This window comes from Molothrus aeneus, chromosome 17 (genome assembly GCF_037042795.1).
Source record: "Molothrus aeneus isolate 106 chromosome 17, BPBGC_Maene_1.0, whole genome shotgun sequence".
In the NCBI taxonomy this organism is placed as follows: Eukaryota; Metazoa; Chordata; class Aves; order Passeriformes; family Icteridae; genus Molothrus; species Molothrus aeneus.
This window is the reverse complement of record NC_089662.1, coordinates 101,560-128,804: the sequence shown is the minus strand read 5'-3', so window position 1 is coordinate 128,804 and position 27,245 is coordinate 101,560. Positions and strand designations below refer to the sequence as shown.

The following is a 27,245-nucleotide window of genomic DNA, read 5'->3' as shown; positions in this document are numbered from 1 at the left end:
GGAGCTCTCATCCTGGGAATTAAGACTGGCTGATGAACCATGGGCACTCTTTACCAGGACTGAATCAAGTTGACAGCGGTTTGTTTAGAAAGTTGTTCTTCATGGTAGTCACCATTCTTTTATTACAAGAGATGCCTTTTGTTTCAGGTTACGTGTCAAATTTGTAACAGCAGTTAATTAACCCCTTGTATGTATGGTGACAGCTTGGAACACAGTGTGGAGAATATGATTAATTCCCTGCCTGTAGCAATGGTGATCTTAACGCATTTGCATCCCTGTTGCAAACCGCCACAAATAATGAAATTATAGAAAAAATTGCAGCCATTTATATTTTCTGCAGAACATCTCCAGCTGTGGAATGAGGTTCTGTGGCCCATGAAAGAGCTGAAGTGCTGGAAAAGGCCTGTATTGACTAATAATTTGTGGACTGTGATCCTTCTCATTAGATTCCCTTACTCTCAGTTTAAAATAAAGATGCATTTTAGTGCATCTTTACAAAACTAGCTATATGATTTCTTTTAGAGCCTTTTGGTGTTCAGGAAAGAAGGATCAAATGATAACTTTTATTCTGATAGCATTCAGCAAGTGATCCTGACCTCAGCACTAGGATCAGTGTTGTAATATCAAAACCCAAAATGTAACAAGCTGCCCTCTCAAAATTGAACTAATAATAAGAGAAAGCATTGCTTCTGCTGGTCTGCATATTTTGGGATCACAGCAGAAAAAGAGAGAAGGAGTTTTGAAAAAAGTTGGCTGATAACCGAAGATGTGGGATTAAACTAAGCAATAGACAAGGGGGAGAGGGTTTTTGATAAGTGCAATATTAATTAATGGAGATGCTGTGTTACATGTGTTGGGTTAATTTCTTGAGATGTTGGATAGCAAAAGGCTAAGATGATGAAAATTGCAGTAGGGACATCTTGCAGGCATGATTGCTGACAGTTGTGCTGGGTTTGTAAGCAGAATGTAAGGCAGGAGTTACAGCCAATCCAGTACAGAGTAAATTTTTTGGAAATCAGTTGTTCTGGACCATATGCATTAAAACTAGAAGTTTGAGTTAAACAAGGTCCTAAATTAATGTGTAAAATTTGGTGTACACTGCAATAGAGCTGGTTGGGTATTTTGTACAGTATTTAATGTGAATTTATTAGTGTGTTTAAATACAAAAATCCTGTGGATTTTTTTGGGCTGAATCCTTGCTTATATTTCATTTTATGCAGAGCAGCGAAACCAGGCTGACCCACGAGACTTGTATTCAGTGATAGTACTACCATTTTCTCTCAAGAAGATAGCACCTCCTGCCACTGCTAAAAATACTGCTGATGGTATTTGATGCCATGAAGTTATTAGATTTTTTCCTTCTTCTCTGGGTGACTGTGGCTACTGTGACTTGCCATGCTGGGGTGATCACAGTGCCCCTCTTGCTCAGTGCTCGCTATCTTCACCTCATCCTCCCAGCCTGAAGAGTAGCCTCTGGCCTTAAGGCTTACTGAGAGATGGAAGTATATAAAACAATGTAATTCGATAATTCTCACCTTAGAGTGTCCAGCACTTGATCTTTAGTTGGCTAAATGGTGGCACTCGTATAGGAGGGGTAAGTAAAGAGTTTATTTATGCTTCAGGCACCCATATGTGGCATTTTGGGGGAATGCAAGACCCTCCAAAGTTCTGAACTGGGACAGTTAAAGCCTTCAATCACACTTGGTTTGGAGTTTTCTTCAACCATAAGTGTACAGTTCTTTCTTCTCTTACAATTGACTTGCTTTAAGCTTTGGTTAAGCTCAATCACTAGAGGAATAATAAATTTAATCTTATAGACTTGTAAATGTGTTGATTTTCTTTACGTTGGAATTGTTCTTTTTTTGTTTGGAAGGAGGTTGCTTTTTCTGCCGAAATGTGAAAAAATTGGAAGTTCTGAAATACCTATATGAAACTCCAGAAAGTAGCAGGTAGTTGCTTATTCTTCTGAGTGTGTAGCATAGATGTCCTATGTAATTTTCCTAGAAAGCAACTTTTTATTTTTCATCTTGGTTTGATTAGGACCGTATTCATTACTGCTGTACTTCATTTCAGTGTAGAAAAATTCTATTGAAAAGTTGAGATTTATCTTTTCGTATGTATTGTACAGCTATTGGAGTTTATGATCATCTTTACAGGTAAAAGCTGGATAGCATAGTAAAAATGATTTTGACTTTTTAAACTGGACCTCAGTTTGGTTGTCTGAGCACTTCTTAAAGTGTGCCTAGTGTGGAGCCATTCTGTGTTTTGCTTAAACAAGTGGGAATGGCACCCAGTTGGGCAGTGAAAGACTTCGCTGAAATATGTGCTTGGGATCTTGCAGATTTCTATGGATAGTATTTTGCTGTAGTGTTGGTAGGGATAACATGGGTGATGTATTTTTTTTCTTCAAAATGTGGTGTTATATCATGTGCAATTCTAAATAAGAGCAAAAAATAGAGGTTGCTGATGGATCTGAAGCTGTATGTTGGGAACTCTTCTCTTGACGGAGTGTACAGAATTTGGCTCAAGATGAAACTTCACAGGTGATACCTCTCACCAGTAAGATCCCCAGGTTGTGGGAGCAGTGGATCAGTGGCTATTGTCCGTATAATCGTCGATCATGAGGGTGTAGCACAACCTCAGCTGTATTTTACAAGCTCTTTCAAGCAACAGCACTTAAATGGTGGCTTGCTTATGGTGCCTTTTCGTTAGAAACTACTATGATGGGATGTACCCAGTAGGTCAGTTTTCTGTATTTTAAAGAGAGTTTGAATTTATTACTGCTTTTGGAGTTAATTTTCACCTGGTAATCTGAATTTCTGTGGCTATATTAGTTTTGATACTTCCAGACCATGCTGTACTTTAATGAACTAATGGCAGTTGGAGGTTGTTAAACTGTTATTGTTGCAAGCTGATCAGGATCAAGGTATAATAAATTCTTTGTAAATTAAATGTGATAACTTTGTGGAAAGTAGTTTGCTCTAGCTGCTAGTTTTCCTTTGGAAATATCTGCTGTCTTCTGTAAACCAGAAGATTCAAGTAGTAGACATCAATATTAATTATCAAGGGTGGTTGTGAGGGGAAAAATAGGAAAACAGTGCATTTTAGAATTTCTGAAACTGTTGGAAAAATTTGTGTTGCAACAAATATAAATAATATTCTCTCATTATAAATACTGTTGTAAGTCTAAAAACTAAGTTTATTTTTTGTGTATGAATGAATACAATAAGTATGCTCTATGAAAATTCAGTGAAACAACGTGAAATGTGGTTTTGAAATGTTGATTCCAGTCTGCAAGCTGAATACAGTTGGTGTTCTTGAATGCATGCTGAGCAAAAAAAGGACGGCTGTTAATAAAAATAATAAAACCTCAAGTCCTTTCAGTGTAATTGCAGCAAACGGTTATGTTTAGCCTGAGATCAGAGCCTTTGTACACTGTTTGAGCTTAGTAACCACTAGAAGATTGTTCTCTGCTCATGTGTCTATTCACAGCACTGGTAAGTGGTGAAGTGTTACTGCTCCGACAGTGTCAGCACTTAGTGGTGCTGCAGTGCCTGTCCCTGGCAGTGAGCTGGCATGTGCCAGCGTGGCATCTTGGAGTAATGACGTGCCAAGATGATGTTGCAGCATTGTGTGGAAGTGGAGAAAGCATCATAGGCTCCAGCTTAAGGAGGAACAGGGTGGGGGGTTGTGTTAGGTGTGCCGTATTTGAAAACTTTTGGAATTGTCACTTCTCTTATAGGAAGATAACTGGGACTCTAGGGAAAGAAGTGGAGATGAAAGTCAGCTGATAAATTTCACATAAACTATTCACTTTTTTATAGAAAGAGAGATGCAATCACTATAGTTTACTATGAGAAATGAAAGTCAAGTCTAGAAATCTTACTTTATGGAGGAAAAGAAAAAAATTAAGTCAATATTATCATAATGAAATCCTGTTAAAAAAATCAAGTTGGAGGTAGGTTTTCTAATTGGTGAGGAACTTCACTATTTTTTCTTCCCATTCAGTTTTTTTGGTTTTTGGTTTTGTTTTGGTTTTATATATGTGTGTCTGGGATGAAAATATGTTAAGCTTTTAATCTTTCTAAGCTTTTCAAATGCAGGCAGATTTCCAAGATTTGTGCTGCTCAGTTAACTGCATGAGCAGGGTAACTGAGCAAAGTTGCTTACCTGCAGACTAAGCAGGTCTTCAGGCTTGGCTGAAATAGATGCTGTGTTTTAGCAGACCAACTACTCGTTGCTCTTGCTGTTGGGATGTCTATAACCAGGATTTTCTTCTGCTGCTATTCAAGGGATGGACTGATACTGTAGAACACCATACAGTGTGTTTGGGTAGCCACAAGGTGAAAAGAAGGTTGTGTGGGCTCTTTGAGGACATCCATAGGCAGTAATCTATAAATAATTGCTGGCTGAGGTTCAAACTGGTGTCTTCATGTTAATTTTTTAAAAACATCTGAATCTGTTAAGGAGCTCTCCCTCTTTTCATAAGGATTCAGTCTGTAGTTGTTAAACCTGTTTTCTTGTTATCTCCCGAGTTGGTGAGGAAGGGTATATGGCCAGTTAGGACAGTTCCTGCTCAGCTACTCCAAACAGCTGGCCTGCTTTGTTGTGTCTTGGTGGTTATGTGCATCAGTGAGTGTCCTGTGATCTCCTGATGGAGCAAGAGGATATAGTGGGAAAGGATCCCTTGTAGTTTGTGTATGTCCCCAGTGCTTCAGCAGAACATCTGGGCTGTATTTCAAGGGAAATCCTATGCCATTACTAAATTTAAAACAATCAGATGAGATAGCCGTCTGGGTATTAGGGTACTGGAAGTCAAATCTTTAAAACAGTGGAGTATTTTCATAATTTCATTGCTGCTGATCTGGAGAAGAGATTCAGGTAGCAGATAAGAGGTGATTTGGTTTGAGGACTTGTGTCCCTTCACCTCCTGGCTTCATTGTGTTTAACAGTTGCTATCTCAAACTCTTCCTTTTTGGTGTCTTTGTAACATGGAATAAATATATGTGGGCTTGTTCTGTATGCAGCTTAAGATCTGCAGTAGCAGTTTCCTCCCAGAAAGGAGCCACTGCTGACTGACGATGCTAAAGATTATGGGGAGCTGTTTCTTTGAAGTCAACTTCTTAACTCCTGATGCTTTGAGCTCTAGTGGGGAGGAAAGGTACCTCTTGGCTAGTACAGAACTCTCTGCCTCTCAGAGGCAAAATGTTGGCAAAGGAGCCCAGACTGGATGTCCTAATCTTGTTGTCAAATAGTGGGTGTCAAACAAAGTCTTGTTGTTGTCTGTTTGCACCTGTGTGGGTCTGGGAGATGAAAGCTGGTCTGGTAGGACAATATGTGTCAGTAAAGAAAAAACTTGATACCTGTGACTTGCAATTTTACAAGGAATGTATTTATTAAAGTCAGTGATTTCTTTGTGAATCTTGGGGTTGAAGGCAACTGAGAAAATGGATGGCTTCTGCCACTAGTTTTAACAGCTGACCACCAGACCACTTCAAACAATTTTTAAAAAATATTCTGGTGTTAAACCAAGTGATGATGATGACCTTAGATTAATGCTGCACTATGATTGTCTTTGCCTAAAGCTTTGCTGAATTTTACTGAGTGCTGGTTTTGTCCTGTCAATATCACGGAGCACCATGCACTGGCGTGTTAAGTGACTTCGTTAACATTTGTCCAGGGTAGATTGCTGACTGGGATGTCCAAGGGATTAAATGTTATACAATAAAAGCTCATCTCTTTGAGTTAAATATATTCACCCTGCAAGTATGAGGAAGCCATGGGGTACTTGGGTACTAAAAAGCCAAAGCAAGTATTTCCTTATTTTCCAGACTTAGAAGAAGAAGCTTCTTTATGAAATAATCCCATTTAAAGCTCTAGTCCTCAAAGTGTCCAGTCTCTGACAGTCTCTGAAATGTTTTGGTGCTTGAAGGCTTATTTTCTAATTCAGTTTTGAGAATTATAGCTGTTCCTCAAACAGAAACGTCTGCAGTTTAATGTCTAATAAAATTTAGTTATCCCCTGTTTGCGGGATGATGTTGCGGTGTTTTGGAAGCCAACACGGCAAAGCACGGGGGCTCTGTGGCTCCCGTGGGTGAGCAGGGGGGGCTTTGGCAGTGCTTTCACCGCGTGGGGCGACTCTTCGGCGCGGGGCGGTGGCTGCGGCGCTGGCGGGACGGAGGTCCCGGTCCCTGTGCAGGGCTGTGAGCGGCGGTCCCGGGGAGGGGACAACAGGCCCGGCCCTTTGTAGAAACCTGAGGCAGCAGCACGCACCGAGGCAAAGAGAAGGGCTCCTGCGGGGAGAGCGGGAGCAGCGGGGAGAGGCCAGTAGAAATAGGTGAACTCAAGAGCCGAGGGGCGAGGCGGGCCGCAGTTGGTGCCCGGCTGCGCGGAGGTACCGCGCTCCTCCGCACCCGCCTGGCCCGGGGCGGGAGGGGCTGCGGAGCGCCGGTAGCCGCGGCCCCGCCCCGCCCGCGCGTGCCTCGATCCGCCGCATCGGGGCCACGCGGGGGCCGGGCCGGGCCGTCTGACCCTGTGCTCTGCCCGCAGATGGCCGCGTGCGTGTCCCGGGTGGAGCTGGCCGTGGCCTGGCGGAGCCTCCTCGACGGGACCTGAGCTCCAGGTCGGACTCCCTCTGCGTCCTGCCGCAGGACGCGGGCGATGGCCGGTGGGCTGAGGTAAGAGCGGCCCGCGCGCTGCCGGTCGCTGTACAAACGCTGACTCTCCCCTTTTCCATCCCGTAGGTTTTCCTGGCAGGTGTGTGAAATACTTAATTCAGATATACGATTGGTGAGCAGTCACACTGCCCACGCTCAAACCTTCAGTGTTTTCTTTAATTGCTGACTTGTTTGCTCAGAGTTGCATCAGGAGGCTCATTTGCCTGTAACGATGTGACTTGCCGTAGAGCACAAGCTCCAGAATACATCGTTTCAGCAGTTTTTCCCCCCTAGTTTCCAGAATTTTCCCATACAATAGCGTTTTTCAATACCATTTCCTTTCTCGGTGAGCCATCGGTCAGCCCAGTTTGTCACTGAGCATGAGGCATGGTGCAGGGTGTGTAGCTTTGCTGGTGCCTGTGTCCGCCTGGTGCAGGTAAAAAGCTGTGTGGGAGAATATGGGCTTGTTACTCATTGTCAACAGCTTTGCCCCTGTGTTGTTTTGCAGCTAGATCACACAGAAGAGGTCAAGAACTGCCAAGACCCTGAATTCTGCAAGAAACTGGTTGTGGACTACTACTTTGACAAAGTACAGAAGCTAAAATTCAGCGTGTATGATATTGATACAAGTCCTTTGATTTAAATGATGATGACTACCTGGGAGGGATTGAGTGTGCACTGGATCAGGTATGTGTAGACGTGTTAAATGATGTACAAAATAGCAGCGAGAGTTGGCTTTATTATGAAAAATGAAGTGAAAATGTGCTTTGTCAAAGGCTAAAGCATACTCAAATTTGAAAACACTGTTAAACATGTTCGTTTGTGTTACCATTGAATGTGGTTAGAAAAATCATTATGTCGATCACAAAGCAAAGGTTAGAAATACATGTATTTTGCAATTAATTGCTTATCTTATGAGGCACTTCAAGAGTATTCTTTCCTTTTTGTCTAACATGATATTTTTATTATCTGTCTTCTAACCTTAGGTTGTGTCCAGCTCAGTGTTCACCCAACTGCTGGAATTGAAGCAGGAAAAGCCAGCAGGAAAGGGCACTACTACGGTAGATAAGGTTTTTGTTTGAAAAAACTCTCTCAATATGTTGTCTGGGATAAAGTGGCTTTTCTGGTTTCTTGTCAGTATATCTTCAAGTGCTACATATATACAGGAGAGAGATATTGAAAAGAAATTACAGTTTCTTTTATGGACAAAATATAAGCAAAACTCTGTGATTTCTTGTTTACATTTTTCCCCCCCCTAAATTTCCATGGCAGGGATTTCAGCAGAGGAGATTAAGGATACCGGGGTTGTGTACCTGGAAATTGAAGCCCAAAACTTGGACAAAAAGGTATTGATTTTTTAAAAAAATATCTTGCATACTTCTCTAGTAATTTCATTTTGTGCCTTTTGGTCCAGAATCTCTGTGTTTTCAGACATTAAGCTAAGCCAGTAATCCATTTGTGAGCAAAGGCTTGCTGTGTTTTGTGTTATTTACAGTGGAGTAAGTTGGAGATACAATTGCATGTTGAAGTCCACAATGTCAAGCTAGAAACTCAACTGCCAGGTTTAGGTTTTAAGGTATTATTTTGGTTTTGGAATATTCTGTATATGAATACCAATCACTTATATAATTGTCTCAAGCAAACTGATATTTCAGTAATTTTGTTAAAGAAGAAAAGGTGGAAATTTAGGTGTTCTGCTCAATTTTATTTTAAGACCAATACAGGGATTTAGTCACCTAACTCTCAGCAAAATGATGCGATTTGTAGGGACAAAAGTGGTTTGAGGAGGAGATCTTGGAATTGAAGCTTATAAATACTGATGACTTACAGAGTGCAGCAGTTTTTAAAAGGAAAATAAAAAAGGAAAGAAAATTAATGCACAGTTTGTTTTGACTTCATTCTTTTTTGAAGTATTGTCTACTATTTAGTTAATTATTTACTCATTTTGGTAAAATATAGAGGAGGCTGATTACTTCTGGGTTTTTGTGTGCAGGATTTCTTAGGTAGATCAGATCAATTTCTGGAGTTTAACAAGCAGAGCAATGCTGGAGCATGGCAGCTTGTGTATAGAGCAGAGGTAGAATTTCCACACAGTGTTTTCCTTGAGTTGATCAGACAGCTTATTCTTACTCAAAGTGAGAGAGAGTCCCACTCCTGGTCATGCTTTGCACCAGTTTTGCAGAGAAAGTATCCTATAAAAAGGTATTCTGCTCACTATGGCTGCAGCAAATTGTTTATTTGCTGCCTGGTGACTGGATGGAGCTACCTGAGTAAGGAGTCTGACCACAGACAGCAAGTGAGAAGAGGGTCTCTCTTCCTTCTCATTGGTGTTGAGCTTGGCTGTAAAATGTAACTTCACTGAGAGCATCAAGCTTTTATTTCTTGCAGAGCTGTTGCTTGACCATTGATACGTGCCAGGATTGAACTGGTTGAAGCTATTCTTAACTTGCCATGAAGAGCCCTCATGTCATCATTCCTTGTGAGTTGCATGCTGTATTCCTCATGTGACATTATGCTGTCATATTTTTAAGGTCATCAAGAACAACTTAAATCCATGCTGCAGGAAGTTCAGTTGTTCCCTTGCAAACTTTCTGTGGTGGAGATTTTAATAAACCTATCAAGGTACAGCCTTTAGAAATTCTCTTTGTTGTTCCAAGTCATCAATTTTCTGTTGATGCTAACCTGATGTTATCAGGATGTCTAGTCATATTTAAGTTGTTAGATTGCCTTTCTAGAATTGTAGTGCAGCAGATAAGGGATTATATGTCTGTTTTTAAAAATGATGAGTTGTCAAATTGAGAAGTCGGCAAATGCAGAAGTGGCACGATTTCCAATGATTAGTCATAAGAAAAATTGTAACTGGTTTTTTCACTATTCTGGCCAGGGTTTCAAGTTGAGCTTTGGTGATGGTGTCTTGTTTGGTTGGGTGGTTGGTTGTTTTGGGTTTTTTTCATTGTGGCTTGCTAGCACTGTTTCTAAGTTAACTGAGAAACTTGCAGATATTGGACAAACTTAAGCACCTTGGGATACTAACACAGAGAGGTCTTTGAGGTATCTGTCAGATTTATCCACTCAAGAGACTGGAAGGTTTTCCCAACTCTTTTTCTATCTTTTTCAAGTAGAAGTTTAGTTTTGTGTCAGAATTGCATTCCCCTGTGGTCTTGTATATGATAATTAATCTCTGTGTCCCTGGCTTGTGGAGGTATAGCAGAACAACTACATATTTTAATATGTTTCTACAAAAGAAAAATCTGATAGCAACTTAATATGTTAATTTTTCTTCTAAGCAATGCATTGATAATTTAAAGGCATTTAAATACATAGATTGTTCTGTGTGAGTGTAATTTCTCTCTACTTTTCTAACACCTAAATGCTTTACATTTGCAGAGTTTTACTTCTTCATCCGCTCTCTGAAGAAATCTCATGCTGAAAGCTTGATATGGAAGATTTAGCAAAATGCATGTATGCTAACGTTGTTCTTTGTGCAGTATGGTAGTTCCTAATAATTACTGAGATTATTAACCTGGAAATAGGTGTTCAGGTGTTGTCTTGGTGTAAAAGACAGGTGTCTGCCAAAGAAGGCAGGAATCTTCCTTGGAAAGGAGAATATGACCCTCTTCCCTCTGAATTATTATAACTTTGAAATGACAGGGCTTTCAGGCAAAGATACCAGAAAAGGAATAGCAGTTCCTTACTAGCGTGTGTGTGTATAACAAGGCAAGCCAACACCAAGCCCGGCAGCACCGACGAGCAGACGCAGAGCCCCAGGGCCGGCCTGGTCCCGGCTGCAGGCACCTTCCCCTGCGGTGCAGTTCCGGGCACAGCCAGCAGGGGCGCTGCTGGCTCCCGGCCGGGCAGGGCGGGGCGATGATTCCCCCGGGGCTGCAGGGGGCGCTGTGGCGCGAGCTTGGCTGCCTCTCTGTGCACTGCAATGGCGGGCGGGCTGGCGGAAGGGATGGAGAAGGGACTTTGTTGGCAAACTCATGGGAAGCAGCCAGGCAGGAACCTCAGAACAGCAGGCTGGAACAGCAGAGGTGAGCAGACCCTGGGTGGCAAACAAAGTGTAGCAAAAAACCCGAAGCTGTGGCAGGAGCAATGGGGGTCCAGCAGTGGCAGCCAGGCCCCCACAAGCAGCAGGGAGGTGCTCCCTCCAAAGGGGGAGAGGGGTCCTGGGTTTCCCCTGAGGCACCCAAGCACTTGATGAGGGTCTCTTCCAGTGAGGTTGGTTGTTGAAAAGGTCCCAGTTCAACAGCTGCTCTTACGAGCAGAGTCTCACCCAGGATAAGGGGAAGCAGTGATGGACAAAACTCCACAGTGGTGAAGCCTTTGGGCAGCAGCAGTCCAGGATCAAAACCACAACCATGACCTCTGATCCCAAGAGCGAGGCTGCAAGAGTGGGCTGAGCCCAGGCCCTGGCCCCCAGCTAAGTTTTGGTATCTCTGCACTTCACAAGATAAAATCTCCCCCAGCTACCAAGCTCACTCCCCAGCTAAGAGACTGCACCCAGCTACTCACCCCTTGTCTCCTCCTCCCCATCTTGGCCACATCTTTTGTCTCTCTTAGGCAACAAATGGGAGGAAAATTCCCTGAGAGAAAGAAAAAAAAAAGAAAAATCCAAACCTTGAACAGGTGTGCTGGGCTTGTTGATAGGTGGCAGTGTTCTAAGTGGTGTTTGTGAGTTGTTATTGGTGGGGAATCAACAGTCTTAGGTCAGAAAGAAGTCATCTTTGTTCGAAAGGGTGCAGCAAGCATATAGAGGAGGTGACTAAGAGGTGCATATTGTCATTGGTTAGATCTGACATGACATGGTCTACACATACTGTTTTGTGGGGCTATATTTGCTATAGCCCAAAAATATTGTGTTGTTATTTTGTTTTGTTTGTTTTTTAGAAGCTTTCTATGCTTTGGAGTCCACTTCAGAATTATCTACTTCTTCAAAAGGATAGCTTTTTTCTGTTAGTTCATTTAAGCCAAAATTCTTGATGTATGGGCAGATAATCTCTGAAATTTCCCAATGCAGCTGTGAAAAAGGATTAAGCTGTTCATTTCCTTAACATGCTGGGGAAGTTAGTCAGGGGAGTCTAGACTGATAGTCAGGAGTTCCACTAACAACACTGAAGTATATAATATTGCACTACTGTTTTATTTTTCATTTGGAATTTGTTCCTCAAAACCTTGTTTGAGGCTTCCAGAAATTTACCTAGTGGTGAAACTTTGGGTAGCATACACCATTTTGGTGTATCCCCTAAACAACAACTTTGCCAGCTCTGCATGAGGATTAAATGCTGAATATGTTTGTGAACATAAATCTTTTGATCAAATGTTATCTACTGTGGCAATTCTTATGGCAATTCTTCATTGTGATTCAGAGTGTTGTTCTCCTTGTTCTGTGTTAAGAACAGCTCATATTTGTGACACAGCCTAATCTTTGTTACAGTTTTATGAAAAGTAAGTGAAAGCAGCACCTCAGCCCCATAGTTACTTAAATAGAAATAACAAATGTAGCAAATAGAAGTAGCAAAATAGAAATTTGTATTTGTTGGTATTCACAGGTTTATTGGCATATATACAAAGGCAAAATAATTTTCTGTGGATTTTGAAAGTTACTCCTGTAGATGAAAGGGGCCTTTTCCTTGCTGACTGTATTCCATGGCTTGTAATGAGTCTTGGAGAGTTTATTTGCGAAGAAATAATAAATAAGTCAATACAGTGTCCTGCAGTATTGAAGGGTTTTGTTTGCAGCAACACCACTCTTTGGGCTGCCTGCAGTGAATCTTGGCCAGTCTTAGAAAAAAACCAGTCTTGGCCAGTCTTAGAAAAAAAGAGCTTTGTTTTAAGCCATACCATGTTGTGAACTAATAACTGAACTGGTCCTTGGCATGGCTGTGAGGGGAGTAGGAGCACGAAGGAGGGGAGAGGAGGTGTGTGGAGATGGCAGTGGCTGGATTCCCTGAAGCTCTCCAGGTGTCCTGGCATAAAGGAGACCATTCACTGGGAGTCTGCACCCTGGTTTCTGCACAAGAGAAGGCCTCCCTGGCATGATCTAGTCACTTTTGGGTGATGTGCAAACATCAGAAATGTTGGGAGAAGCCAAGTAAAGTTCAGGGAGGAGGGGTGGGAATTGCTTCATGGTGGAGTGTTTAGATGAGAAAAGCAGAAGTTAGGTGGGAAGGATGGGGGAGGAGAAGGGGAAACAGTCTCTGTGGTATCTTTTGCCATTAAGACACTGGAAGATGCCATGGTGCTTCCCATTTAGGTGACTATATTAAGCCATAATTCACCTGGCTGTTTGCATGGGTTTTCCATTGATACCAGTGGAAGACACCCTGTAGATCTGAATAGTCCTGTAAAGAACCCTGTGTCAAATTCAGATATGTAGCCATTGAATTTGACATCCTTATCAGGGTGTGAAATTACCCATGGGTTCATCTTGTCCCATTGTCCTTAGGAGAAAGCTGTCACTGTGGTTTATACTGGAGTAACATCAACTTGATTTCTGAAGGCAGATCTCTGAAAGAGAGTTCCTGAATCTGTGTGGCATGTGAGCTTCAGAGGAGGAAGAGGCAGCTGCTTACAACTGTCCCTTAGTTGACTGCTTCTGGAATTACTTGTGTTCTTCAGTTGAACATGTTAGAAATGCTCCTCACTGCTGATTTTGTGGAGAGCTATGACACCATGTTCCTGTAAACCAGTTATTAATGTATTTTTATTTGTATATGCATTGCTGTTCTCTATTATCTAGTTCTGAAGCCTTCATTCTGACATAAAAATTACTGTTTATTAATAAAGTATTTATAATTTGGTTGGTATATAAGATGCAGAAAGAGACAGACTTACTGTTCCATGGAAATTAGAATTTCCTTGTAAATTGATACTATTGTTGGACAGAAAAAAGGAGCATAGTTTGGATAATAAAGTTTTAATTGCTTGTTCCCATTACCCCAGTTGCATATCTTGCCCTGAATGACCTCACATTTACACATTTGTACTGTGAAATGTTGGGGGGTTTTAATGTTTCTTTAAAATATTTATTCCTTTATTTAATCTCTTCCATTTAAACCAGGGGAAGATTTTTTTTTTTTTTAAGTTTTCACCATGCATACTTAAATGGGTGAGGAAGTGAACATGTTCCTCTCTTGAGATTCACTATTCACTCTGGCTGTATGGCTTTGCTCCTGGGTTTCAGTTAGTGGTGTGGCCAGCATCCCCAGTCCTGATGGCATGGGGGAGTTCACCAGCATTGATGCAGAGCAATCAGACAGGAGATGGGGCAGTGAGCCATGGCCAGTCTCCCTAATGCAGGACACTTGCCCATTGCCTGCTTCTTCCTCCTTTCAGGTGCAGTATGCAGATCATGACAGTGATGGCTCACATGACTTGTTAGGCACTTAGGAAACGACTCTGGGGCACATGCAGACAGCAGGTGCTCCCTCTCTGGTGAACCTCCTCAGCCCCTGCTAACTTAGTCCAGATTTCAGTCTTTAAACCCTTTCTAATATTGACCTTGGACATGTAATTTTAATTGTTGCGTCCAAACATGTATTTTTGTATTATTAAGCCAACATTTAAAAATAATAAAAACTGGTGTGGAAATTATATTTCTTTGTTTTCTTTGGGTTCTGTTACCATTCCTATTCTAAAAATATCTTTGAGCCTGTTATCTGCTGACCCTGTTGTCCACTGAGCTACTTTTCCCAGCAGTTCAGCTTGCTTTGGCCTCTGCTGAGTCAGGTGAAAACAGAAGTGCTTTTTGGTGCTGTAACAGATGAGTCCAGAAGCACAGCTTGTCTCATATAATGTCTGTGCTGGAGCTGGTCCCCCTCCTGAGCACTCTGGTCACCTTGCTTGCTAACAGTAGTCCTTCCAAGGGGCACTTGTGGTCATCCAATACTAGAGTAAGTTGAGTCACATGCTGGTGGTGCTGGTTTTGGTTTGTTTGCAGTGAAAACCTGACCTTTCATTCTCCTGGAGATTGAGATTCACCTGAATTGAGGCAGCTGTATTTGCACACAGGACATAGCCCAGGACTACTCCAGTTGCCAGCCAGCTTGATTGGGCATAATACAAAAGTGGGCGGAAGGTTCTTGCCTTTTTTCTAGCCCTTGTGAATTCAGAACCAATGTGAATGAATCCAAGCAGGGAAGCACTGCCACTGGGAACCTGTGGCCCAAGCTTTTTTAGCCTCCCCACCCTAAGAGTTTTGCTTCCTCTGCCTAGTGCTGGTGGCAAAAGCAACTCTGTTTAGCTCATCAGATAGTGGCCAAAGTAGTTGCAGACCTTTCAAAATTCAATTTCTTAGTTCTACTGGGTATTTTGGTAACTCTGAAACTGGGGGATGTGTGGCACTGTCTGTTTCAGTAATTTGCTCTCCTGTAAAGGCACATATTTTGGAACTTGCTTCTGTGCTTGCTTTCTGTAAGTGGAATATGAATGCATTCATCCTGAGGAAAAAAACCGAAAGAAAAACAACTACAAAAACTCTGGCATTATTAGGATAAAATCCTGCAAGGTAGGAAGATTTTTGTTGTGTTTTTTTTTTCTTTTTTATTTTCTGATCATAGTGAAATGAGTAGGTGTTACAATGTCTGTTCCTCTAGACTGAGACAGAATATTCACTTCTGGACTATGTGATGGGAGGCTGCCAGATTAACTTTATGGTGAGTTGTTCCCCACTGCTTTCATTGGTAGATGACTGCAGTCTCGTACTGCGGCCACTGGAGCTGACGGGTGCCGGCCAGCTGCTCCTGGAGTGACTGGTGGAGACCACAAATCCCACCACTCCCAGGTCCTCTGCGAGAACCCCTGAGTATTGGCTCTGTCTGTGGTGTGGTGACGCAGGCAAGAGCAGGACTGCGAAGCACTGAGGTGAAGGAAGGAAGGAGTGGACACACGTATGGATGCCAAGGCGCTTTATTGACCCAGGCGGGGCCAGTAACAGTGTCAGAGAAAAGCCGTTGGGGAGGCACTTACAAAGAGGAAGGGTGTGACATGAGGGGGACACAAGGGACCAATGAACAAAGCCCAGGGGAAGAGCGAGGGGCACAACTGAACCAATAGGAATGGCACAGGGGAGGGAGAAGGCTCAGGGGACAAATCATATGTTAATTAAGGGAAGATTGACATAGAAATTTCTCGAAAGGGGGTTGGTTACAATGGTAAGACAGGTAACTGGCGGGAGGAACAAACCATTATGAGGGAGAACATGGGGGGAACCGAGGGTCAAACCAAATCTTAACTTATAAAAAATAACCAACTTTACAATAAAACCTATATAAAACACACAATGTGACAGATGACAGGACAAAGGCAGTGAGGTTGTGTTCAGTACTTTTATTGGCAGCATGAGTGACTGCAAATGCAGTATGAATTTGCAGTGATGAAGTCTGCAAAACACTAAAGGATACTGTATTTTTGCTTTTTGTGATCAAGTAGCACTTAAATGGAGCTAGGGCTTCTTAAACTTCTTTTGAGAAATTGGTTTGGTCTGTCAGTGGAAAGGATTGCTATGGGTTGGAAATACCTGTACCCAACTGGGAAAAGGGGTGCAGGCTTGTGTACAACCCTGTGTAGGGTTGCTGTGTGCCTGGGAGAAAAGGAACTGTGTGGCCTTGAGCTAACCCCCTGTTTCTGGATATAGTTTGTTCTTCTTATTTGTTTGTGCTGACATATCAGTGACTTGCTGCCATCATGTTGCCTGATCAGGTGGGTGTAGACTTCACTGCCTCCAGTGGAGATCCCAAGTCACCAGATTCTTTTCACTACATCAGCCCAGATGGAATAAATGAGTACCTAATTGCCATCTAGAGTGTGGGAAGTGTAGTCCAGAATTATGATGCATATGTAATGGTCTTGACTGATCTAGTCATCATGTCAAAAATGTGACTAGAACAGCTTGTTCTAGCCCTGCACTGTTTTAATGATTGAGGGGCTCCCTTTCTTTGGGAGATCCCTTTAGGAGCTGCTACTGTTTCCTCTTGCTTGTGTCAGTGCTAGGGAGGGCAATGGCAGCCCTTCATAATTTGCCATATTTTCTTGGCTTGTCCCTTCTGAGTCCCTTGATGCTTCAGGTGGGCACTGATCTCTTGTTGCAGATGATGCATTACAAACATGAATGTCCTATTTGGTTGAATGGGAATAGACATTGGGAGCAATGGGAGCAGTCATATTTGTCTGCTTTGTCCTGTAGCCAGGCTGGGAGTGGTCTGGCTTTTCTCTTACTACTTTGAAATCTCCTGAGAATCCTGTGGGGTGCTGCACTGAGAGAAATTATCTAACTCTCAAGCCCAAGTCTGAAACCATTGGATACCTGGTGCTAGGCCATGGGCAGCTAGATGATGTACCAATTCCTTGTGGCAGGAATTCTGCCTTGGTCTCCAGCTATTTTTGGTGAATAAAACCGAAGAGTTATAACAGAATTGCTCTTTCTCATTTTTATTGTTTTCCTTTCTTTCCAGTGACAAGCTGTTTCCTGCATTTGGGTTTGGAGCTCAGGTTCCTCCTAGCTGGCAGGTAGGGCCTTCACAATGCTGGGCCTTGCTCTGTCCATGTCTGCATTCCCTAACTGTTTGTAATGTCCCATTTCCCAAGGTATCTCATGAGTTTGAACTTCAACCCCAGCAACCCTTATTGCCAAGATGAGAACACTTCTTTATTAATAATGCCACTGAGTGGGGGAGATATTTGAAGTGCTGTGTTTATTTGACAACTCGTAGAAATCAAATGCAGCACCAAGACATGGGGCAAATATAGCTGTACTCTCACCTTGATGCTGACAAAAGCAGATGTCTGTTGATGCAGGCAAGCTCCATAACCTTCAGTGAAGGGGTCTAGATTTAATTGATTGTCAATCTGTACTGAAATTTTTGTTGCTTCAAATTGGTTACTTCTGCTGGGTTACAGGTGCCAGTGGATTCAGCTCAGCCCTTTGCCTGTGCTTGTTAAGATTCCAGAGCCACCATCTGCTGAGGCTTTTAGAAACCAGGATTTCCCCACCAGCAATGTGGATATGTTTGACCGCTCTCTTTTCAAGTTTGTCTTAAAAGCTTGCTTTTCTTCATAGCCATCTTCTTCAGAAGAGATTTCAGGTTATATTTGGTTTGTATGGCAATGTTTTGGTAGTGGGGGCTACAGGGGTGGTTTTTCTGACAAGCTGCCAGAGTCTTCCCCGGTATCTAAAGGAGCTGATGCCAGCCAGCTCCAAGACAGACTCATCACTGGCAAAGACCAAGCAGATCAGTGATGGTGGGATAACAGATTTAAGAGGTGGAAAAAAATCCCTGTGTGACAGCACTCAGAGGGAAGGAGTGAGAATATATTAGAGGATCAATACTAGAGACACCAAGGCTGGTAAATAAGAAGGAGGAGAAAGTGTTCCAAGCACTCAAGCAGAGATTCCCTTGCAGGCTGTGGTAAAGACCATGGTGAGACAGCTGTGCCTCTGTAGCCCATGGAGTCCATGGGGGAGAAACCACCAGCCCATGGATGCCATTCCCTGGAGCAGCCTGTTCCTGAATGAATGCGCAGGGACCGACACAGGGAGTTCATTAAGATCTGCAGCTTGTGGGAAGGACTCATATGGGAGAAGTTTATTGAGGATTGTTTCCTGTGGAAGCGACCCTTTGCTGGAGCAGGGGAGGAGTGAGGAGAGACTTTCCTCTAAGTGAGGAAGGAGCAGCAGAGATGACATGTGAACTGACCACAGCCCCCATTTGCTGTACCCCACTGAGGGGGGAGGAGAGAGAGAATTCGGGAGTGAATTTGAGCCTCAGAAGAGGGGAGGTGAGGGGACGATGTTTTCAAGATTTAGTTTTTACTTTTCTTTATCCGATTCGGATCTGATTAGCAACAAATTCAACTGATTTCCCCATGTCAAATCTGGTTTGCCTTGATGGTGGGTGCTGAGCAATCTCCCTGTCCTTACCTTGACCCATGAGCCTTATTGTTTTTTCTCTCCCTTGTCCAGCTGAAGAGTGGGGTGATAAATGGCTTTGATGGGCATCTCATATCCAGCCAGGGTCACCCCAGCACACTGCTAAATTTAAGGGCAGTTCCCAGTGCTAGATCATGACCTTTAAGGGCTGAGATCTCTCAGCATGCTGTCACACAGAATTGTTCTTGAACAAGCATTTTTCACTTAGTTTTTTTCCTCTGGTCTTAGGCCAACAAAAAGTTGAATTAGAAATTCAGTGCTAAAATCCAAGCAATTCTTCTCAGTTCAGCCTTGTCTGCCTCACTGGGATCTGTGTCTGTGGTCTTTTAGGGTCTTTGTGCAGCAGTTTTGAGTAGTACCATGCTAAAACCTGATGATGGACAATGTAAACAGTGACAAATGAAGCTGCATTGATACAAGCCAGGAATAGGCCAATTTAGATGGATCCATAGAAGAGTACGAACCATCTAAAATAGGACTTAATTGTTTGGTTAACCTGCAAAAAGCTTTTTGCATTAGAAAACCCCTTAGAGATTGCCATTTCTGTTACAGAAATGGTTGAATCTTCAATCAGGGATTGTTTTCTCACTTCTGCACAAAGAAAATCAAAAGATAGTGTTCCCAAGAGCTTCTGACCTTGTCTAATTAGGACATAACCAATTAAACAAGGTAAATTGACAAGGTAGAAAGGAAGAGTAAACATAGTCTTCAGTATATCTTTGCTAGGTTATTTTTCCTGCAATTTCATAGAATCAGAGAATGGTTTTAATTGGAAAGGACATTAAAGATCATCTAGTTTCAGACCCCTGCAATGGGCAGGGAGACCTTTTGCTAGACCAGGGTTGCTCAGAGTTCTATCCAACCTGGCCTTGAACACTTCCAAGCAAGGGGCAGCCACAACTACTCTGGGCAACTTGTTTCAGTGTCTCACCACCCTCACAGCAAAGAAGTATCTAATCTAAACCTACTCTCAGTATGAATCCATTCCTCTTTGTCCTGTCACTACATGCTCTTGTAAAAAGTCCCTGTCCATCTTTCTTGTAAGCCCTCCTTAGGAACTGGAAGGCTGCAATTATGTCACCCCCTAAGCCTCCTGTTTTCCAGGCTGAACAAACCCAATTCTCTCAGCCTTTCCTCCTAAGAGAGGTGCTCCATCCCCCTGATTAACCTGGTGGCCTCCTCTGGACTGGCTCCACCAGGTTCGTGTCTGTCTGGCACTGAGGACTCCAGAGCTGGATGCAGCACTGCAGGTGGGGCCTCACCTGAGGGGACTAGAGGGGCAGAATCCCTTCCCTTGACCTGCTGCCCACACTTCTTTTGATGCAGCCCAGGACATGGTTGGTTTCTGGGTGCCAGCACACACGGTTGGGCGTGTGCAGCCTCTCATCCACCAGCACCCCCAAACCCTTCTCGTCAGGGCTGCTCTCGATCTGTTCCTGCCCCGGTCTGGACCAATACTGGGACTGATACCCAGCTCAGATGCAGCACCAGCAACTGGCCTTGTTAAACCTCAGAGATTCCCGTGGGCCACTTCTCAGGCTTGTCCAGATCCCTCTGGATGGCCCTGTCCTTCAGGTGTGTCATCTGCAAACCTGCTGAGGGTACACTTGTTCCCTTCATGTACTAATGAAGATATTAACCAACACTGGTCCCAGTATGGACCCCTGAGGGACCCCACTTGTCACTAATGTCCATTGGGACTCTGAGCCATTGACCACTACTCTCTGGATGTGACTGTCCAACCACTTTCTTATCTATCTAACAGTCCACTCATCGACTTCAACTCTCTCCAATTTAGAGAGAAGGATGTTGTGGGGGTCTGTGTCAAAGGCTTTACAGAAGTCCATATAAATGACATCTCTGTCCCCTCCCTTGTCTACTGAGCTATGCCATTGTGCAAGGCCACTGGGTTGGTCAGGGAGGACTTGCCCTTGGTGAAGCCATCTATGGGTCCCACAGACTTAAGTACATTCAGATACCTCAGCTGATCACACACCTGATCTTTACTTACAGTGGGAGGGACTTAGCTCCTCCAGTCCTCATCCTGCTGTCCATCCACTCAAGAGGTGTGGAAAGAGAGTTTGCCATTGAAGACTGAGGCAAAAAAGCTATTGAGTACCTCAGCCTCCTCATCTGTTGTTACGAGTTTTCCAGCATTGTTGATCAGGGGCTAACACCTTTGACTTTTCTTTTCTGGTTAATGGGCCTATAGAAGCCCTTCCTTTTACTCTTCGCCTACATTGTCAGGTTCAGTTCCAGCTCCACCTTGGCCACCCCTACACAACTGAACTTTATACTCTTCCTGGGTGACCTGTCTTAGCTTCAACTGTCTATGCATTTGTTTCTTTCCCTTTAGTTTGACCAGCAGTTCCCTACTCAGCTATAGTGGTGTCTTGCCTTCCTTGCCTGATTTCTTGCTCCTGGGATTGCTAGCTTTTGTGTTCTAGGGAAAGCTTCCTTAAAAATCTGCCAAGCTCTGTTCTTCTCCCTTGTTCCCGAGGGCAGTATCCTAGAGGATCCCACTGATTGTCTCTCTGAAGAGCGCGAAGTCTGCTTTCCTAACCTTCAGGGGCCTAATTTTACCTGACCCGTATTCCTCAGGACTGCCAGTTTCATCAATGCACGATCACTGCAGTGCAGGTTGCCTCTGATCTTGATGTTCCCAATTTGCTGCCTTGCGTTGGTGACCAGCAGATCCAGTAATGCACCTTCTCTGGCACGGCTGTTGATTATGGGGGTCAAGAAGTTATCTTCTTCCATGTATTCCTGGAGTCTCCTGGATTGCCTACAGCTCACTGTGCTACTATCCCTGCAGACATCAGGACAGTTCAAGTCCCCCAGCAGGACAAGAGCCTCCCATAGCTGGACCAGAAAGGTTTCATCAACAGGCTCCCCTTGATCCAGCAGTCTGTAGTGGACCCCAACCATGAAGTTCCCTTTGTTGCCTTGGTCACTAATTTTTACCCACAGGCTTTCTATCTGATTTTTACCCACATAGCTGCTCTTCACACTCAGTCCACCTCTTGGTATAGAGGGCAGCCCTTCCACCTCTTCTTACTCTCCTGTTCCTTCCTGACAGCCTGTAGGCATCAATAGCTGTACTCTAGTGACAGGGTTCCCATGGATGTCCCACCAAGTTTCAATAAGGGCACAAAGTTGTAGCTTTCTAGGAGCACCAATGGCTTCCAAGTCCTCCTGTCTGTTGCTTGTGCTCTTTGTGTTGATGTAAAGCACTCAGCTGGGCTGTTGGCTGTATCGCCTTCCTAGTGGAATATTCATCATTCCTTTGAGATAATTTTCTGCTGTTTCCCTTTTGGCTTTTATTACCATAGGAAACCCTGGCTTGTCTCTGTAAGTGTGCAAGTGTGTTCCAGTGATACTCACACACTTCAAAGTCAGCAGGGTATAGATGAACTTTAGCTGGGCTTTTGATTTCACCCCTGATGCTGGCATGTCAGCCCTAGGCTCATGTCTGCCAAGTCTGGTCTTATTGCCTTCCCCCTTCAAACCTAGTTTGAAGCCTTCTCAATCAACCCTGCCAGTTCAAAAGCTAAAATCCTGAACTTTCTGATGTTAAAGGCACAAAAACTGATGTGAAGAATTGTAGAATGGGGAAGAAATGTGCAAATCCTATGTCTGCAGCTGTCTACTGCTTTCATCTCTATGCTTCCTGTATTTCCAGTTACGCTGCTGCTTTATTTTCCTTTCAGGAGTTCACAGCTGTGTTGTCTTCTGGCTATGCTGTTTAGTAATGCTTATAAAATAATGACTAGAGGAATTGTGGGCTCTTGTGGCAACTTTCCTTCCTTGTGTTGTAGGGATCCAAGGAATAGCGGATGCCTACCACCAAATTCTGCTGCAGATCCGACTCTACAGGCCAACCAACTTCTCCTCTATTATAAACCATGTGGCAAGGTTTGCAGCACACTTGCTGCAACAAGGAACTGCTGCACTAAGTGCAAGGTCTTTATTGTGGATATGCTTTGGGTTGATGTTTTCCATGTTGATGGTTGAATAGAATGGAATAGTGAATTGATGTTAGCTTCCTTCCTTTGAATTCCAAGTTTGGTCTTCTGTTGTCAGCCTACAGAGAGCATGTCGATGCTCTCTCTTGGTACATACTGATACGAACCTATACTGGGTAGACACATTAGTTGCATTGCTCAAGTGATATTTATTTCTCTCCCAGTTTGCTGGCACTGTACTTACTGTTGCGTTGTACAGGGGTGCTGTGTTGGCTGTTCAGCCAGTTGGACTGAGGCAGCAGTTACCTTGCTCTAATCTCTCTTACCAAGCTCTGTCACCTGTAGGGCATGCACATAGAATAGAGTTTTGTGCTGAACAATTTTGCTCTCAAGAATGTTGAGAAAAAACCTCTTAGAAGCTACCAGAGGGCTTGACTATCTGTCCCACCATAGTGGCATGGAGTCTGAGAACTGTTCAATCTGTGTGCTGATTGCAGAGCATCTGTGCTTCTCTATGGTCATGGGCTCATTTGTGTGCTGCTGTGGCCATGTTTGCTGTTAAATTTTACTTCATTTCTTTAAAACTTAATTTGTTTTGCTTAAGAATGAAGGACTTGGATGTACTGATAGATTTTAGCTGATATCATTCTGACAGACCACTCAGAAAGAATTTTGACATTTACTGTGCTACTTGTTTTATCACCAAGCTCTATCAGTATTTTGGTGCTCCTTAATGTTTGTATGTATATCAAATATATTTCCCATGCTGTGAGGCACTTGGGCTAAGGAGATCAATTTCTTGCATTTCTAGGGTATTTTTTAACTTTCCCAGCACTTTGGGGAAATCTTCCTAATTCTTGTAATGTGTTAAATATCTCTACTTTTTCTTTCAGATTTAAACCTAACTATTTAAGTAAAGAATCAGCAATTTGGTACAGCAATTTATGTTAACTGTGCTTTGGAATTGGAAATTCAGTTTTCTCTTATTTTCATTGTGTTTGCCTCCTTTTAAGTCTGTAAATAGCTGCTATAAAACAGCAGTTGCTCATTTCAGAACCAGGTACTAAACTTCAGCTTCTGGAAAATTATAGAAATTTTAAACACTTTACCACACTAAGGCATTGGTTTGGGGTTCTCCTTTCTTTCTGGAAAAACCCTTGTTCCCTTCACGTTACCTCTAGAACCTCTCATGTTATTTATCACTGCTGTGTTTTGGATGTCTAATACTTCTAATGCTTCTAATTAGACACACCTGAATTAAATTATCAATAAAAAAAGAACCAAGGCTTTTTGAGTTATACTTCAGGGATATTAAATATCTCTAACCTTTCTGAATGCCAGTCAGTAAAACAGCACCTATCAGTGAATTTTGTATGCAGCTGTGTTTATTTAGTAGTACTTTTTGTCTCTAGTACTTTTTGCCTATTGATGTAACTGTTCTTTATAAATTGAACTTAATCCTTTCTCTTTTTTCTAGTACAGAGAATATTGGAAGTGCACAGTGAAAATCATTAGGCATAGGAAAAATGTGAATGAACATAAGTTTCTTTAATGTTCTGGGTTTGTCTCATGCACAGCAACATTTGATTTCTTTCTTAGCATAAGGGAGTGCTCTATCTACCTTCAGTTATGTGAGCTCTGGTGTTGAAATATCTAACTGTATGCTTTCTCATGTTTTTCAGCAATACTTTACCTTGCTGATCATCACAGATGGAGATCTAGACCAAACTAGGCAAGCCATTGTTAATGCCTCTAATCTGCCCATGTCCATTATCATTGTTGGTGTTGGTGAAGACAATTTTAAAGCAATGGAGTTCCTTGATGGAGACAGTGGTGTTCTGAAATCTGTGACAGGAGAGCCAGCTGCACGAGACATTGTCCAGTTTGTGCCTTTCCAACAGTTCAAAAATATATGTTTTTTTTAATTCAGAAGAGTCCCATTGCCAGGATGTATGCATCCTAAAAATGACCACGGTCTTGACAAGGCAGTGCAAGCTGCATGCTCAGAGGGCATGCCTGTGCTGCTTGTTCCCAGTGAGAGTTGAGATGTTGGCTTCTGTGTTCAAAGCTGTGTCTTGCTGTCTTGCTGTTCTTCGGAGCCTTCATTGTATAATTGATTTCGCATACTATCTCTTGGCTATTGCAGGATTAAAGGGGATGTTCTCTGTCCTGGGATATGAACATTTAGCAAAGAACTGAGATCATACTGTCAGTCTCTGATGTTGAGGCCCATGAGTGATTGAAGCTGAGGTCATTTTTCCTGCTGTCGAAAGCAGTCCAGTCACTCACCAGCTCCCTGACTTCCACTGTTGGCATTGGTGTTCGTGCATTTTGCATAGTCAATTGGCTTGAGTAATTCAAATGAAAACCCAAAATGAGAGACCTTGCTAGTGGCTAGGGCAGTTTTCACTCAGACTGGGGCCACATAAGGGCTATGTGAGTCTGAGGTTGAGGTGAGAACAAGTGGTTTTCATCAGCAGCGCTCACTGAGACTGACTGGAAGTGCTCCTAAAGCTGTAGCAACCAATTCTTAAAACAGAACGAGCAGGGCAGGTGTTCTGAATTCTCTAAGAGAGTGTTTCACTAGGCTACCAAATCTGTTCTTTGTGGTATTTTTGATTTATTCTCCCCATTCTCTTTTCAGGCTTCCCAGGAAGCACTTTCCCAGATAGTTCTGGCTGAAGTGCCCAAGCAGCTAGTGTCATAATATGAATGGCCAGGGTGGCCCTCCCTGAAACTGCCAGAAATCAAGGTGATGTAGATTCAGCTAGCCCTGGCTACCTGTAGCACTGGGGTGAAGGAGAGCTGCATGCAGCCACACTCTCTCTTGCACACTGTGGATGCTCAGTGCCTTGAGATTGCACCAGTCATACCACTTCTTTCACCTGTTTGCGCTGAGTCTTTGATCTTTCAAAGATTTCTATTGAAAGAAATGTAAATACAGAAAAACCTCCAAGTGCTGGAAGTTTTTGTCACAGAAAGATTGACCTTGTTTGTTTTCTACGTTGCAACAGCAACACTTTGTGACACATCACACTGCACATAGTTGCTTGACACAGCCCATCTGCTGCTCACTATCAGGGTAGGCCTCTGAACTGAGCTGCTCTAGTGCTGAGCTTGGTGATACAAGTGCTGCACCTGTGTTTGCTGTAATGACACTTACCATGTGCTCCTTGATAGGTGTCTTTTATCAAGCTACCTTTCAAATGGATGTGACAAAAGACTGTTAGTTGGATGCCTGAGGTAGTTCCTATTGTCTTCATAAAGTGCCAGTATATTTATTTTATGTTTCAGTGACCATACCTTTCTGACCATACCTTTCTTTTTAATCACACTTTCCTATTAGCAAAATTTCTTTCTGTGATGAACTCCTGCTTGAAGCCATTGTTTGTTATAGTTCAAGAACACTGCACTTTGCTTATTTATGGGGGTTAAATGAGAATTAATCATTAAATAATGGAATTGAGGTGAGATTAATGAGTCACATTAATGTGACTTTAAAAATCCTGCAGTTGGAAACACTGAAATGAAGATGCTTTGAGTGAATTCTTTATATCACACAAGTTACAAAGTGAAGAAGTAACTTATCTGTGGAACTCCAAGGAGGTACCATCTTGATAGTGTGAAGTGTGCATTACATGATCTGGGAACTGTAGAACAGGCATATGATAGCAAAGCACAAATGTTTTGAGGAAGTTGGTTTATTTCAAAGCAGAGACAAAGAAACTTGGGGTTGCCGTTGCACTACAAGTATCAACACTTTCAGTTACATAAATAAATATTCTACTTTGACTTAGATAACATGTCTGGACTCTTATTTCCTTCCTGGACTTCTCCCTTTGTTTTCCAGCAATATGGATAGTGGTGTTTCAGTATCTGAGTGAGTCTAGGTTCAGTGAGATCCAAAAAAAAGCCAGAGCCAGTTGTCCATCATTGTTAATTTTATTCCCCTTTAATTATTGACTGCTGAATCCCACAGCCCTTTCCTGCAGCAAGATAAGATGTTCCTTTACTGTGAAGTTGCAAAAGAATTTGTGTGTTCTACCTGATAAACCAGAAGTTGGTGAGAATACATTGGCAGACTGCATCTGTGATCCAGGCCCTGAAACTTAAGTTACAAGCTTGAGTGAAGACAGAACTTGGGGTTGAATTCACAGAATTCACAGAATGACTAGGTTGGAAGAGACCTTCAAGATCATCGAGTCCAACCCATGCCCTAACACCTCAACTAAACCCTGGCACTGAGTGCCACATCCAGGCTTTTTTTAAACACATCCAGGGATGGTGACTCCACCACCTCCCCGGGCAGGCCATTCCAGTACTTTATCACTTTTTCTGTAAAAAACTTTTTCCTAATATCCAACCTGTATTTTCCCTGGTGCAGCTTAAGACTGTGTCCTCTGGTTCTGTCAGTTGTTGCCTGGAGAAAGAGACTGACCCCCCCTGGCTACAATCACATTTCAGGAAGTTGTAGAGAGTGATAAGGTCACCCCCAAGTCTCGTTTACTCCAGGCTAAACAACCCCAGCTCCCTCAGTCATTCCTCACAGGGTTTGTATTCCAAGCCCCTCAGCAGCCTCGTTGCCCTCCTCTGGGCATGCTCAAGTGTCTCAAAGTCCTTCCCAAAATGAGGGGCCAGAACTGGGCACAGCACTCAAGGTGGGGCCTCACCAGTGCCCAGTGCAGGGGCAGAATG

At 43.0% G+C, this 27,245-nt stretch overlaps 1 protein-coding gene and 1 long non-coding RNA gene across 5 annotated transcripts in view; both read left to right on the top strand.

Moving 5' to 3' along the window:
- RBM12 (RNA binding motif protein 12) overlaps positions 1 to 7,717 on the top strand; it is a 28,432-nt gene extending 20,715 nt beyond the window's left edge. For all 3 annotated transcript variants that reach the window (XR_010784648.1, XR_010784647.1, XM_066561354.1), the window contains 3 exons: positions 6,550 to 6,677; positions 7,165 to 7,343; positions 7,643 to 7,717. Coding sequence is in view for 1 of the 3 variants with exons in the window: in XM_066561354.1 (XP_066417451.1) it covers positions 6,550 to 6,677; positions 7,165 to 7,299 (263 nt within the window). In the remaining 2 variants the exon portion in view is untranslated. The remainder of the gene's footprint in view (positions 1 to 6,549; positions 6,678 to 7,164; positions 7,344 to 7,642) is intronic.
- A 2,381-nt stretch (positions 7,718 to 10,098) lies between these two features.
- LOC136563762 (uncharacterized) lies at positions 10,099 to 26,351 on the top strand. Of its 2 annotated transcripts, XR_010784649.1 has the most exons (4): positions 10,099 to 10,118; positions 17,111 to 17,165; positions 17,556 to 17,740; positions 22,404 to 22,469. It is a non-coding gene; the product is annotated as an uncharacterized lncRNA (long non-coding RNA). The 2 variants fall into 2 exon arrangements; XR_010784650.1 differs by lacking the exons at positions 10,099 to 10,118; positions 17,556 to 17,740; positions 22,404 to 22,469 and adding exons at positions 24,233 to 24,282; positions 25,195 to 26,351 and having other exon boundaries at positions 17,114 to 17,165.
- Positions 26,352 to 27,245: the final 894 nt, after the last annotated feature.